Here is a 14849-nt window from a genome sequence, read left to right as displayed (position 1 = left end):
AAGGTGTCCGAACCCGTATTTCCGGTGGCCTGTCTTGGGTTTAATATAAACAGTTAGTCAGTTTCCCTTGCGGAAAACGTCATAAATAATTTTGTACATATTAAATAAAAAACAGAGGGACAATCAAATTGAAGCAATCGTCGCGTCATAATCATTATATAGAGAGGGATAGATAAAGAAAGATGACAAAAGAATCCGAGCACTTCCCTTTTTCTCTTCCATACCAAAACAAACAAACAAACAATCAAAACCAACCAATAACCCTAGAAGAAATCACCCTTCAATCTTCTCTCTCATCTCCTGGTTTCAATTCATTTCAATTAAGCATTTTCAGGCGAGGCGGGATTTTTATTATTTTCTGATGGCTTCTACATCTACCTCGTGGTCGCCGAACTCTCCTCAGCTCCGCTTGGCTTTGCGTTGCAGGAATTGCGCGGAATCACGACCGGTTCTTATCGGGGCGCGGACGAGGAAGATCGATTATCACCGTGTTCGTCTGCTCTTTGTTGCACGAAGGAGTAAGGGACTGGAACGGCGTCGTAATGGTGCTTCGTGGATTGTGTCGGACTCCACAGCTGGGTCGGATACTTTTTCCGGATGGTCTGATTCGGATACCGTTGAAGATTCCATTGACTCTAAAAAGAATGAATGGTTTGGAGGTATTAATTTATCATGCTTTGCAGAAACAAAAGTTGTTATTACATTTCTTGGTTGAATTTTGTGCGTCTATTTCGTTTTCAAGAGTCAAGTGGAAGAGAAAAAAGAAAATTTATCTTATATTTTTGTTGGCAAAGGTGATGAAAATTATGTAGTATAACGTGAAACTGGGTATAAATATCAAATTATGCTGTGTTGCGCTTGTTTCTTTGTGGTTTTCTTTGTTTACTCATAATCAGCCGGTAGAAGCTATATGCTTTGGTAGATTTATCCAACCATAATCTCTTCAATTTTCAAGGTTGTGAAAGAAAATTTGGGAAAAGAGTGGAGGTGGGAGTGGGGTGGGGTGTTCTAATCATGCTTAATTGGGTTTAAATTAAAATAGTTGGTTTGCAGTTTTATGAACTAATAACAATTTGTAAGTAGTTTACTTTCAGGAATTTTGGGAGCCATATCAGCTGGACTTGTTCTGGTAGCAGGGCTTTCCTTAGCTGCATTGTCCCTAAGCAATAGAAGCACTTCCAGTAAGGGGTCTCTTTCGATTGCACTAGGTTCTGTTTCATCATTATCTTCGATCTATTTATATGCTGTTACTAATTTGCTTTCTTTGTTTATTAGACTTAATTTAGATGGATTTGACAACCATCTCACGAGCACTGGTGATGAATGATTATACCATTTGTTGACTGCAGGGCCAAAACAGCAGTTGGAACCCTTAACAGCTCAACAGGACGTTTCGTTGGCCTCTGATAATGGGAGTGATAAAGTTGAGAATGAAAGCGAGACAGGTATACAAGAGGATCTTTTGTCACCTTCAGAATTGAATGGCAGTTTGACAGATAATAAACTTGATAATGATAATGGGACCTACTTGGTAGACAGTTACACATCCAATGGTGATAGTGTCACTAACACTGTTCCAGCTCAAGAAGATTTGCAAAATGTTTCAGCTTTGGATGGAATGTCATTTGGCCCGGACATAACTCCAACAACTCCTAAATTGCCTGAATCTGAAGTTGTTGGTGGCTCTTTTGTTGTATCAAGACTTGGACAATTAGATAGCAAACTTGATATAGATTCACCTGAAGCAACTACTGAAATTGAAGACACACTGATTAATGTCAGAGAAACTATTGATACTAACTTGTCTGAACCAGTAAACCTAGATAATGATCTTGATGAGGGAAAGCTTGGATCAGAAGGAAAAGAGAATTCCAATATTTCAGTGGATTCTTCTTCTAGTTCCAATTCTACCAATGAGTCTCTGATTGTGAGCTTCTCAGTTAGTTCAGAGTTAGAACCAATTGTAGAACCTCAGGCTGTACCCAAAGACAATCTGGAAACCATAGAATCATCTACAACTGAAGAAAACCTTGAGAATGGGAAATTGTCGCAGTTCTCAGTTGAAATAAAGAATTCATTTCTGGAAGTGAACAACTTAAATGAGAGTGAGTTATCTGAAACAACCTCTGTGTCAGCACCAGCTTATCCATTAAGAAATGAACAAAGCAAAATTGATTATAATGAGATAAATGATAGCAAACCAGTTTTTGAATCTCCAACTCCTGGGAGTTCCTTCTCCCCTGCTGGTATACCTGCTCCCTCTGTAGTTGCTGCGGCTCTACAGGTGTATCCAGGGAAGGTTTTGGTTCCTGCAGTTGTTGATCAGGTTCAGGGGCAGGCACTTGCAGTCCTTCAAGTTTTGAAGGTATTTCATTCCCGCTGATATGTGGAACAATTATGGTATGAGCCCTGCAGATAATATGAGGACTCGCTACCTATTGCTCATATATTGTATCTTTTCCAGGTTATTGAAGCTGATGCTCAACCTAGTGATCTATGTACACGTCGCGAGTATGCTCGGTGGTTACTGTCTGCAAGCAGTTCCCTTTCAAGGTATAGGTGCCTTTCTTATTACTCCTAGTTATGGCAGCATGTGCGCGTTGGGAAATTAGCATCTAACTAGCAATATAAAATAGGGAATTTTATACTTCCAAATTGTTATAGGAAATTTTGTTTATATAAAATAGCAATATAAAATAGAAAATTTTGTTTCCTGCAGGAATACAATGTCAAAAGTTTATCCTGCAATGTATATTGAGAATGTTACTGAACTTGCATTTGATGATATCACACCTGAAGACCCTGATTTTTCATCCATTCAAGGTTAGAGGAGGATTTCATGTTCTTGGCCATAATATTGGTAGAGTAACTTTCCTTTTTTGTTATAATCATTGCCGCCAATGGAGTTGGATATTTCAGGCTTGGCAGAGGCTGGACTTATCTCAAGCAAGCTTTCAAATCAAGATCTGCTTAACGATGATCTAGTCTCGTTAGACTTCTTTCCTGAAAGGTTATTACTGTTCACATATTGAACTTGCAATATAGGTCACCCTATTTAGTGTGGTTATTGTTATCTCCAATACAAATGTTCCTGTTATTTTATTGCCCTAAACATCTGTAGGGCCTTTTTTTTTCTATATCAAAGAATGATTCTCCATTATTTTACCAAAGTTGTGGTTACCCGCTTTCATTTTAGTTTATTTGTAAAATGTTCATAGAACATGCGCGTTGCCTGATATAACTCTCTGACTTACCCTGAATAAAATCTAAAATAATAAATGGAAATCGCATTGCATTTTTACTTTTACAATAACAATTGCTTTATTTTTGGATACAAGGGTGCTTTACTTTTGTGGCTTTATGATGGGCTTCTCATTTTCTCATTTTTTTTTATCATCATTTTTTATGCTCCAGCCCTCTATCACGCCAGGATCTTGTTAGTTGGAAAATGGCCTTAGAGAAAAGACAACTCCCAGAAGCTGACCAAAGGGTTGCCTATGTTTGAGTTTGTTTATTTGTTCATCTCATCTTCTTTGTTGTGTGTTGTAGTGAATATATTTGGTATTAATTTTAGCTTTGTGGTCATGTAGATACTCTACCAACTTTCTGGTTTTATGGACATTGATAAGATAAATCCAGGTGTATGGCCTGCGCTTGTGGCTGACTTGTCTGCTGGAGAACAAGGAATAATAACACTTGCTTTTGGTTAGTCATCTTTAATTTTAATTTCTTTCTCAAAGTTTCATCTTGATTTTGATGATTGATATGCCTTTGTTGTTATTATTGTCCGTACAGGTTATACGAGAATGTTTCAGCCAAATAAGCCTGTGACAAAAGCTCAAGTTGCTGTTGCTCTTGCAACTGGTGAAGCATCTGACCTAGTAAGTGAGGAGCTTGCACGTATTGAAGCAGAATCTATGGCAGAAAATGCAGTATCTGCTCATAATGCTTTGGTAGCTCAAGTTGAGAAAGATGTTAATGCTAGTTTTGAGAAAGAGCTTTTGATTGAAAGGGAAAAGATCAATGCTGTGGAAAAAATGGCTGAAGAGGCAAAGCGTGAACTGGAAAGGTTAAGAGCTGAGAGAGAGGAAGAGAATATTGCCTTACTGAAGGATCGTGCTGCTGTTGATTCAGAAAAAGAAGTTCTTTCAAGATTAAGGCGTGAAGTGGAGGAGCAGTTGGAAAGCCTGATAAGTAACAAGGTAGAGATATCATATGAGAAGGAAAGGATTGCCAAACTACAAAAAGAAACAGAGGATGAAAGCCAAGAGATTGTCAGGTTACAGCATGAACTGGAGGTGGAGAGAAAAGCCTTATCCATGGCCAGGTAAGGAAAGAAACTTTATTATTAAGTGGTTTTAAATTGATATTGCAACAACTTGACAGGGAGGAATGACACGAGGTTTTTCAAATATGTATCTATATTAGATGCTTTATTTGCAGAATAATATTGAATGATACAGATTGTGAGATGGCATATGTTTGTTCTCTTAGATCTTTGTAGCTAAACTAATTGTAAGAAAGATACTTTGGCCAATGCTCATTTCACAAGAATTTGCTTTTATGAGATTTAAACGGATTCTTGCCCATCTGCTTAATCAATAAATGTCACATGTTTTCCTAGGCAGAACCGGTGAACAATGCATCAGACATGATGTTCAATGTGTATTGACTTGTACTTTTTGTTTAAATAGCAAAATTCTTTTTCTTCAAAATCTGTGTTAAAACTGCTGAAGTTTTACCCTCTGCTAACTGCTAGACCAATATATTAGGTAAAGTTACCTTGTTGAGGAAGACAACCTGGTTTGATTTTTATTATGACTTCTCAATGGCGATCGAATTAATATTTTAATAATTCAGGGCTTGGGCTGAGGATGAGGCAAAAAGAGCAAAAGAACAGGCAAAAGCCCTGGAGGAGGCTAGATGTGACTGGGAGAGGCATGGCATCAAAGTGGTTGTTGACAATGACCTCCGTGAAGAGAGTGTTGCAGGAGTTACGTGGGTAAATGCAGGGAAGCAAGTTGCTGTTGAAGGAAGTATTAGCAGGGGCGAAACTTTGGTGGGCAAGCTCAAGGTATTGGCAAGTGAAGTAGAAGGGAAATCTAGAGAGTTCATCAATAAGATTGTCCTGAGGATTCAGTATTTGATTACGCTGTTGAAGGAGTGGGCCTCCAAGGCAGGAGCAAAGGCGGAAGAAGTGAAAGACATGACTTTGTTGAAGGCAAGGGGATCAGTACAAGAGTTGCAGCAAAGCACGGCAGGATTTAGTTCGGCCCTTAAGGAAGGTGCAAAACGGGTGGCAGCAGATTGTCGGGAAGGAGTTGAGAAACTCACTCAAAGGTTCAGAACATAGCCATAGCCGTCCCCCATGATTATGTTTTTGTCGTGAACACCAATAAATAAATTTTGCAGCTGAGAATAGGGATTTCAATTTTACCATAAACTCGATTTTTTATCTGAATAGTGATTGAGATAAACATTACATTGTGAATATGAGTACGAAAATGAATATGAGTTTAAATTTTTATTAGGTATAAAAATAATAATTGGATAATATAACATCTCTCTCGTAATTTGACAGCATTTAATAAATGACTTTTTTATTTAATAATATAAATTATTATTTTAGATTAATTAAAATTAATAAATTTTTATTAAAAAACATATGTTCATAAATATATATTTATAAAAAAAATCTAAATATATAAAATAAAAATAAAAAACTTTAAAAAACATTTGTTTTATTTTTTTTAATTATTAAGTACTTTTTATGCTAATTAAACATTCACAAAAATAAAAATAAAAATTAATTTAAAATAACTATTGAACATGAATTAAAAAAATAAATATAATATAAAAATTTGAAGATAGGAATGAAAAATGCTCTCTTTTCATATCCTACTCATAGATAGAACTACGTAATTCATCTCCTCCCTGGTCAATTATTCACAGCGGAAAGAACGTAGTATCAAATTCAATGATGGATGTAAAAGAAAGAGTACTAATAAATTATAACTGGAACCATTTCGCATTTCATTGATTTTTTAACGAAAATTTAACTTGAAAATTTCTTAGTAAAGATAACATTAAATTTCAACAAACACAAACTTTCCAATTTCTCAGCTCTAATTCAAATAAAACAAGTTCCAGTGCATAGTTTTCAGCAAAACATTATGCTAAACAAATTTCTCTAACAGCTCCTAAATGAGAGACAGTCGAACATGTCAACAGCGAGAGCAAGTCAAGAAAATAAGCTTCACTTCTTCTTTTCTCCACCTCCAGTGTGGGCCCTGCAAGGAACATGATACCCAGGAAAAGACTTACTACCATTTTCAGATTGCAAATGTCCCCTCAAAACATAAGACAAGAAATACTTTGCTTGTCCTAAGATATAAGTAATTACCTCATCTTGCGGAGAACACTAGACATCTCCTCACGCTTCTTCTTTGCCCTTTTGTGAGTTCCCAACTTTCTTTTAGCTACCTTGAGTGCTCGCTTGTCCTTACCAACTTTCAGAAGCTCAGTGATCCTCTTCTCATATGGTGCAAAACCAGCAACTTCCCTGATCAAGCTCCTCACAAAATGGACTCTTTTGCTTGTTTTCTGAATAAAATGGAGAAATCAGACTGTGACTTCAAGCAAGAAAACACCAACTATATAACAGGATGTAATTTGCTAAAAGTTCTGGCTAAAACAAGGCCTTTCTCGAAATATAAATTCAAAGAATAACACCACGTTTAATATGACAATTTATATGCAGTTTTCCCTCTCTCCTTCAATACAAGACTATTACTTATGATCAATTACTATTATTCTACATAGAATCTATTCGGTATAGAATCTACTTACTCCTTTTCGATTAGAGGGACGTGGAGCCAACTCCTTTTTGGTTACAATGTGGCCCTTGTTCAGTCCTACATAGAGGCCAGTGTTTGGCTGCTTGGTAGTCATGCCTGTTTAACGCCAAATCACATCCATAAATAAAATGAAAAACACTACATTCAATCAGAATTTTAATAATCTCTTAAATCCAAATCACCAATCCCATTTATTTGAACTCCTGTTTTAAACAGGAGTTGACAAAACATAAATGATTTTCTACTTAGGACTCAAACCCTTAAAATTTGCTTCTTTCCTTCATAAACCTCTCAAATTTCACAAAATATATTAGCATCAACAGTTAATCCAAAACAAAACCAAAAAATAAAAAAATAAAAAACAAAAAAAGAAAAGGTGAATAGAATACTCAAAATATCTCGAGACGAAGTTCCCTAATTATGTAACATACTAACATTTTTACTTCGAGTGAAATGAATATTGGCCTTTACAACGTAACACAAACTTTTAAAATATACTTTTTTTTAAAATGAACGTCCAATGCATATCCAATCACAAATACACAGAATAACGAAGCAAAAATCAAAGCTTGTGACAGAAATAAACTCTAGACAGCCAATATCATATTGTCTAAGAAACCCATCAATCAAAGCACAGAAGTTAACAAACACAAGTTAAATCTCCTGCCGTTGATAAAACCAGCTATAGCTTCTCAATAGTTGCTCTTACTCTTTCATATTTCTATGAAACCTAACCAATCTGACACAAAAGTTTGGAGTTTTAAGCATAGCACTGCGAACCCTAAGCAATAATAAAGCACTGAAAGGGCATAGAGAGATCGAGAGAGTAGAGTACCTGTTTAGACGGAGATCTGAGGCGGAGTAAAATGAGGGAATTAGGGTTCCGAGTTTGATATTGATTTTATAGGCAACCATCATTATATGACCCGCACCCGATAAGCCGGTCCAGAAAGCCCAATGTCTGCTCCAATTTTAGCCCATTCACCCCAAAACCATTTTAGGATATGAGTTTTTGATGTTTGGGCCTGATCTACTTAAGCCGAAACATTTTGGTGAATGAGTTATTGCTTCCACTCATTGTTCCAGAAAGGTATGTATCAAGAGAAAGTTCAAGAATTTGTTATTGTTTGATTAGATTATTATTTGATGGATTATCGATTTAGTTTTAAAATTTTATAAATGAAATTAAAATATTATCATTTATTTTTAAAATATAAATAATCTTTTTAATCTTGCCGTGTATTAAATAATTTTATATATATTAGAACAAATTATTAATTTAGTGAGTCCATGTTTAGTATCATAATATTTAATTTATTGACATGTGTATATATTTAATGATTTTTATTTTTTAAATAAAGAAATATTCATGAAAAATAATTCATGTATTGCTTTTATATCATTTTATGAAGGTGGGACCATTTGATTAGACTATATATGAGATAGGATAACGAAACTAACATATTATATTTTCACCAACCAAATAACTAAAAATATAAAAATATATATTTTTAACTAACAACTAACCAAAAAAAAAAAAAACAATTATAGGTAAAGTCTAGGAAGAAGAAAAAATTATTATTAAAGGTATTAAATTAAAATAAAATTTTAAATTATTTGATAATTATGAAGTTAATATATATTTAAAAATTATTAAAATTATTTTTATTTCAAATAATAATTTTTTAATAAATATTTAAAAATTAATAAAATTGGTAGTAATATATAAAAATTAATTTTTTAAAATATTAATATATTTACATAAATTGATAATAATTTAGAAGATGATAATTTTTATATTAAAATAATTATTATTTTTATTCAAAATAAAATTAAAAAAATGAAAGTGGCAAGTCTAAACTCTATTATTTCAATGGCAAAAAAAAAAAAAAAAAAATTTGCAACATGAACTTTCTTAGAAAAAAAGGTTGCGGTAAAAATGAAAAATTCTACCGAATTCCTTTACCTCCATTAGGATTGTTTTACCCACGCTGCAAAAATTTTTTATGTAATAGCACAATAGCAAGGCATCCAAGTGGCTTGTCAAGCTACGATTGCACATAAATTGAGGGTAACCTCATCGTAATCGAGGTTCAGTGAGATTCAAATGTAGCTTATTAAAAATGATAATAGTAATAAAATATTAAAAATTTTATATTCAATTATAATTTTTAAATATTTTATAATTATTTTATATGATTTTTTTAAAACGTAATATAATAATTTTGTTATCAATACTTTCAAACACACTCTTTAAAGATAAGTTATTAAATTATCATTCAACTATTGATTTTTTATTAAATTATGTAAATAAATATTTATTATTGAAAATACTTTTTCAATTGTAACAATAACAATTTATAAAATTAATATTAATTTTAATAATAAATTAATTAATTAGTAATTTTTTTATTTATCTAAAACACATAATTCAAAATTTTTTTCCTCTCAGTTGACCTAAAGCTAAATCTCTTTTTATATTTTCATTATTTTAGATTTATAAACCCAAAATTAAGATATATCACATATTTTAATGACGATTTATATTTAATTTATAAATCACTTATAAAAAATTATTAATAAAAAAAATAAAATATTTAATTTTTATCGATTCAACCAATTCAATAGCATTATTGCGCACATTTTCTACATTTATTATATTACTCCATGGAAACATCATGGAAGATTTTCTCCGTTTATAACATATATTTCGCTATTAAAATAATTCTGTTTAGTTTGACAACCAACTTCCTTTTTTATTATATCAAGCAAAGTCCGTGGACGTTGTTCATGTTTGTTTTTTTATTATTATTATTTATTTCTATTGATTGGGTGAAAATGTTTTGAATATCCTTTTAGTAAGCTGTAAAGTGTAAACGGTCCAAAGTCCAGATGGATGAATGATTAGAAAGCGGACAAAAATGAATTATTTGTAAAAAGACCATATGCCACTTAAATTCTCAACTTATTTACACATTAACCACCTTTGACTGCCAGTTAAAAGCAGACAAATGACAAGCCTTCGCTTCTCTTATGTCATGTCGTCCTTCTACTTCTGCACCAAACTCTAACTGGACTTTGACTAGTTGGTAGCAAGCCCTCTAAATTTTGGTCCTTGTCTAATTCCGATGTCTGTTGCCTGTGACAGCCTGTCAATTTGACTCCTTATAATATAACTCCGAATTAACCCAGTCCCAGAACAACAAAGTATCCCTCATACATGTTCTTAATCATTAAGTCTTCTTTTTGCTCTAAATTTTTGCCCTTTTTTTTATTGATCAGAAAGAAATCTGGTACCTTGGGTCTTTCTTATTTTCTCTTTTATCTCTAGGCTGCTCCTTTGTTTTGTTATTTTAGTGATAAAATTGTGATCACTCAGCAGCTTATGACATTGAAACCCTAATGGTAGAAGGACCCAGATCGGTTTCTTGATACAGCTATCAATTCTTTCTGTAGCCATCATTTCCTGTCTCTGGTGAGTACTGTGTTTTGACCCTTCAAATGGTGTGGAAGCATACTTCTCAGTGATGCTCATATTCTTGTTGTTCCAACAATACCAGTATATTGACTTTGCTCCTGTTTTGTCTGCTTTGGAATCCGTTCTTGATATTTCTTTTGGTAGGTTCAGTTGATTGTGCATCCTAGGGGAGCAGTTGAGATCATCTTCTTGAGTCCTATTCATCATCTCCTACTCTTCGGTTCAAATTCTTCTACTTATAATCATTTTTTTGCACATTCTATGGAGTTTTGTAGCGTTGGTTTACGTATTGTCTTTCAATCCATTTACTGAATTGGAATACTCGTTCAAGTACTTTTTTCGTAGTTGAAATCTATAATAAAACCTCAACAAGTTAGATTTCCTTCTCCTCTAATTGCATAGTTTGAATTCTTCAATTTCTATGCTCACTTCTACTTGAATTGATGTGAATTTTGGTATCTCATCCAATTCTCAAATCATTAATCAAGTTCCATATTCTAAGTTCCTGTCTGGTATTTCCTAAATCAGGGCACCATTTTTCTTGTTTCTACGCCATTTGCATGCAAAATCCATGTTTTATGATCTACATTGTCATACTTAGAGGGTAGGCATCAATGTCAATTATATGTGGCCTTCCACTCCTTGAATGTGTTTACTGTCTGGCATGTGCACGCTGGGCATGGAAAAGATGCCTCCATACTGCTGGCCATGACAGTGAAACATGGGGCCATGCAACTGCTGAAGAATTTGAGCCTGTCCCACGACTATGCCGCTATATTCTAGCTGTTTATGAAGACGATCTTCGGCACCCACTCTGGGAACCCCCTGGAGGCTATGGGATCAATCCAGATTGGTTGATTCTCAGGAAAACTTATGAAGGCACTCAAGGACGGGCTCCTTCATATATATTATATCTTGATCATGATCATGCTGATATAGTCCTTGCCATTAGAGGTCTTAATTTGGCAAAAGAGAGTGATTACCAAGTGCTTTTGGATAATAAGCTGGGGAAAAAGAAATTTGATGGTGGTTATGTTCATAATGGACTCTTGAAGGCTGCTGGATGGGTTTTGGATGCAGAGTGTGAAGTGTTGAAGGAACTGGTGGAGAAGTATCCAAATTATACTTTGACGTTTGCAGGACATTCTCTTGGGTCAGGTGTAGCAGCCATGTTGGCGTTGGTGATTGTACGGCATCAGGATAAACTGGGAAACATTGACAGGAGGAGAATCAGGTGCTATGCTATTGCACCTGCAAGGTGCATGTCGCTGAATTTAGCAGTCAGATATGCAGATGTCATCAATTCTGTGGTTCTTCAGGCAAGTTGATTTTTTTTTTCTTTTTCATTTAATGTTTGGGTTTATTGTTTGTTAGAAATGATACTATCAGTTGGTCTACTATAAACATCATGATATTAATGGCATCTGCAGAAGTCCCATGCAATGGAATTGTAATTGTTCATTGCAATACTTGTTGTATTAAATCGTGCTGTACTACATGTTGTTTAACTAAGAAATACGGGATATGAGCCATGTGATGTCTTTGTTCTGAGTAAGATAAAAGGAGTTCTTAGAGAGCAAAGGTATGAATGGTCGCTGGAGCCCGTCGATTAGTTCTTTGACACAATGTGCTCAATTTATTACTTCTAATAATTACCGCTTATTCATTCACTTGAAAGTTTATGTCCAATTGTCACAAGCTTGGAGGGTGGGGAAGGTTCATGCTTGTACAAGACATGTTTATGATAACGTGGGAATTCTGGCAAATGGACTTCCGAGGTTGGTCGTTAAGTTCAGTTCTAATTTCAAATGAAGAAGAATGGTTATAAATGCAACTCAAGATGCATGTTTTCTGATGAAAAGGAACTAACTTATGAAATAAGAAGCATCTGACAGAGGAATGAGGAATCAGCTTTCTGCAGAATCTCCCATATGAAGGTGAAATTTTTTTAGGAAGTGACTCCAAGATCACATTATCATCATAGTGAAATCTTATCTGTCAGTAGAACCTACTGTAACTGGCACTCCTCTTGTCCTTGAAGGATAGGTGCTTAACATGTACCTTCAAGAGCAAAGTTCAAGAGCTGGTAAGGAAAGGGAACCAAAAAATAAAAAGTATAAGTTCGAGTAGTCCAATGGATATCTAAACTCTAAAGTACATTTTTAGGTGTGACAATGTCTAATACTGTGGCATAGACACCAAAAGGAATTGTGTTATGCTTTTTAGTGAGATATGTCTGATATGAATACAAGTAGCTTTGCAAAGCTTAAAATGTATGTTCTTTCTTCATAGCAGAAGATCTTATCTCATTTACACTGATATTGGCACCAAATGTTGAAAGCATCTGGTTGGGATGATATTTAGTTGGTGATATTATATCTGTGAATGATAGTAATTGATGTCTGACAAGCAGTTGCAACTATTGTCTTGATTGTTATTAATTTTACATCTTCAATCTATCAGTTATTATATTATTATCATTATTTTTGTATGTTTAATTGTGGTTAATGCTGAATTAGGATGACTTCTTGCCACGAACAGCCACGCCTTTGGAAGACATTTTCAAGTCACTTTTCTGGTATAGTTGTTGGATTTTAACACCCATTTTAATTATAGTTCTGTTTACATTTGACTCTAGTTTCTCCCCATAAACAATATTTATTGACACATGAAAAACAAAAAACAAAAAAAAAAAAAGGAAAAGGAAAAGGAGAAAGAGAGAGTTCTAGCTCCACTGTTCTTGCAAATCAAAGTATCCTTACTTTGGCGGTTATCTTTTATCTATTGACAAATTTTCGCTTTCTCCATTTAAACAGTTTGCCATGCCTACTATGCCTGAGATGCATGAGGGACACTTGTATACCAGAGGAGAAGATGCTTAAAGATCCAAGGAGGCTGTATGCACCTGGTCGCCTCTATCACATTGTGGAGCGAAGACCTTTCAGGTATAATGAAGCATAAAAATAGTAATTCTCTCCAATTTATTTGCTTAGTGCTTAATGATTTTAGTTATTTTTTACTTAACTAAGGTGGTGTCGTTGTTGAGAATGCCTTGCAAGGCTGGAACTCAGTACAGATTTGTATGTTGGGCAGGTTTATAATATCCATTGCAGTTAGTGTTGTGGTCATTATCTAGCATATAGAAAAACTGACAGGCGTCTATCTTATGCATTTATCTCATATCTAAGACATTCTTAAATTAAAAATGAATAACCCAGGAGTGCTTTATGATAAAAAGATTCATCACAATGCAAAAAGAAAATTTGACCTCTTGATGGGCACTTCATTTTACATCACTCTTGCAGATTAGGAAGATATCCCCCAGTTGTGAGGACAGCAGTGCCGGTGGATGGGAGGTTCGAGCATATCGTTCTTTCTTGTAATGCCACCTCAGACCATGCTATAATATGGATAGAAAGAGAAGCACAGAGAGCTATGGATGTAAGTTTAAAGCTGCTTTATTTTCATGGCAGTTGTTTAATAAAATGGAGCAACAGCCAATTGATGAAATAAATGCATACACTTTATGTGATTCTCTCTCTTTTGGTTGGTTTCCTATGCAATTTGTTCTCCAAAGTACTTTTTGAAATTAAACCTCACCATCTTTGTCTCTTAATTTTGCTTTAGTTAATGTTGGAGAAAGATGGAATAATGGAGATCCCAGCACAGCAGAGAATGGAACGGCAGGAGACTTTGGCTAGAGAACACAGGGAAGAGCACAAGGCTGCACTCCAAAGGGCTGTTTCATTGTCAGTGCCCCATGCTTTTTCACCTTTCCAATATGGAACTTTTGATGAGTCCCAGGATGGGGAGAACTCCCATAAATCTAGTGGCGAGTCGTCTGTTGGATCATCAGGGAAAAGCAAGAACAAAGAAAGCTGGAATGAATTGATCGAACTTCTTTTTGACAAAGATGAATCTGGGCACATCGTGCTCAAGAAATCACATAGGGATGATTGACAATGTAAATTAAGAGAATAAATGGATAGAAGAAGTTTATGCTTGCGATGAACAACATTCATTGATTCATTTGTACTCGGTTTCCATCCCATAATAATCACGGGCAGTTGTGGAAACGCCGAGAGCTAAACACGTCATTTGGAAAATGAGCCTAGACGGGGATATATAAATATATATATATATATATATATATATATATATATATATTAAACCTTTGAATTTGAGTTGAGTTTCAACTTCCTGTCGGTCTCTAACAATCGCTGTTGCATCCATTCATGGCTTTCCTTCGGTCAATTCTTCTTTCTTCTGCTTTTTGCCTGTTCGTTCTCCAACTTCTCTGCCGAAAGGTAAAGGAAACCCCATCTCATTTTTTTAAGCTATATTTGTATATTTTGGAAATGAGCAGTGGAAATTTATCCGTACTAAAATGGTTGTCTTAATTTTGAATGAATGAGACAATCAATCCATTTCCTATACGGGATTGATGAATTAAATGGTGTTCTTCATCTGGGTTTTTGTTAAAATCTCGTATGGTCATGCATACGCTGACGTTT

General features: G+C 34.5%; 3 protein-coding genes across 8 annotated transcripts; 2 read left to right on the top strand and 1 right to left on the bottom strand.

Moving 5' to 3' along the window:
• Window positions 1–130: 130 nt before the first annotated feature.
• On the top strand, window positions 131–5525 carry LOC111309947 (uncharacterized). Of its 5 annotated transcripts, none has more exons than XM_089765729.1 (10): window positions 131–659; window positions 1095–1181; window positions 1350–2365; window positions 2465–2553; window positions 2720–2823; window positions 2920–3010; window positions 3415–3490; window positions 3591–3705; window positions 3796–4327; window positions 4861–5525. In XM_089765729.1, exons 1-10 carry the CDS (start codon window positions 362–364, stop codon window positions 5351–5353), a joined length of 2901 nt encoding a protein of 966 aa, XP_089621855.1. In that variant the 5' UTR covers window positions 131–361; the 3' UTR covers window positions 5354–5525. The 5 variants fall into 5 exon arrangements, with proteins under 5 accessions (XP_089621855.1, XP_022764709.2, XP_089621858.1 ...); XM_022908974.2 differs by having other exon boundaries at window positions 1095–1208; XM_089765732.1 differs by having other exon boundaries at window positions 1084–1181.
• A 566-nt stretch (window positions 5526–6091) lies between these two features.
• Window positions 6092–7817, bottom strand: LOC111316420 (large ribosomal subunit protein eL36y-like). Of its 2 annotated transcripts, XM_022918377.2 has the most exons (4): window positions 7693–7817; window positions 6850–6953; window positions 6404–6603; window positions 6092–6290 (listed from the first exon to the last, which is right to left on the bottom strand). In XM_022918377.2, the coding sequence occupies exons 2-4, from the start codon at window positions 6949–6951 to the stop codon at window positions 6257–6259; spliced, it is 336 nt and encodes a 111-aa protein (XP_022774112.1). In that variant the 5' UTR covers window positions 6952–6953; window positions 7693–7817; the 3' UTR covers window positions 6092–6256. The 2 variants fall into 2 exon arrangements, with proteins under 2 accessions (XP_022774112.1, XP_089621854.1); XM_089765728.1 differs by lacking the exon at window positions 7693–7817 and having other exon boundaries at window positions 6850–7004.
• A 2096-nt stretch (window positions 7818–9913) lies between these two features.
• On the top strand, window positions 9914–14411 carry LOC111309931 (uncharacterized). Its single transcript, XM_089765727.1, has 6 exons — window positions 9914–10332; window positions 10480–11654; window positions 12855–12913; window positions 13152–13280; window positions 13641–13776; window positions 13963–14411. Exons 2-6 carry the CDS (start codon window positions 10950–10952, stop codon window positions 14293–14295), a joined length of 1362 nt encoding a protein of 453 aa, XP_089621853.1. The 5' UTR covers window positions 9914–10332; window positions 10480–10949; the 3' UTR covers window positions 14296–14411.
• The last annotated feature ends 438 nt before the right edge of the window (window positions 14412–14849 follow it).

The sequence above is a fragment of the Durio zibethinus genome, chromosome 9 (genome assembly GCF_047325235.1).
Source record: "Durio zibethinus cultivar Kanyao isolate XHJ-2024 chromosome 9, ASM4732523v1, whole genome shotgun sequence".
Taxonomy (NCBI): domain Eukaryota; kingdom Viridiplantae; phylum Streptophyta; class Magnoliopsida; order Malvales; family Malvaceae; genus Durio; species Durio zibethinus.
This window is presented reverse-complemented; position numbering and strand designations above follow the sequence as displayed.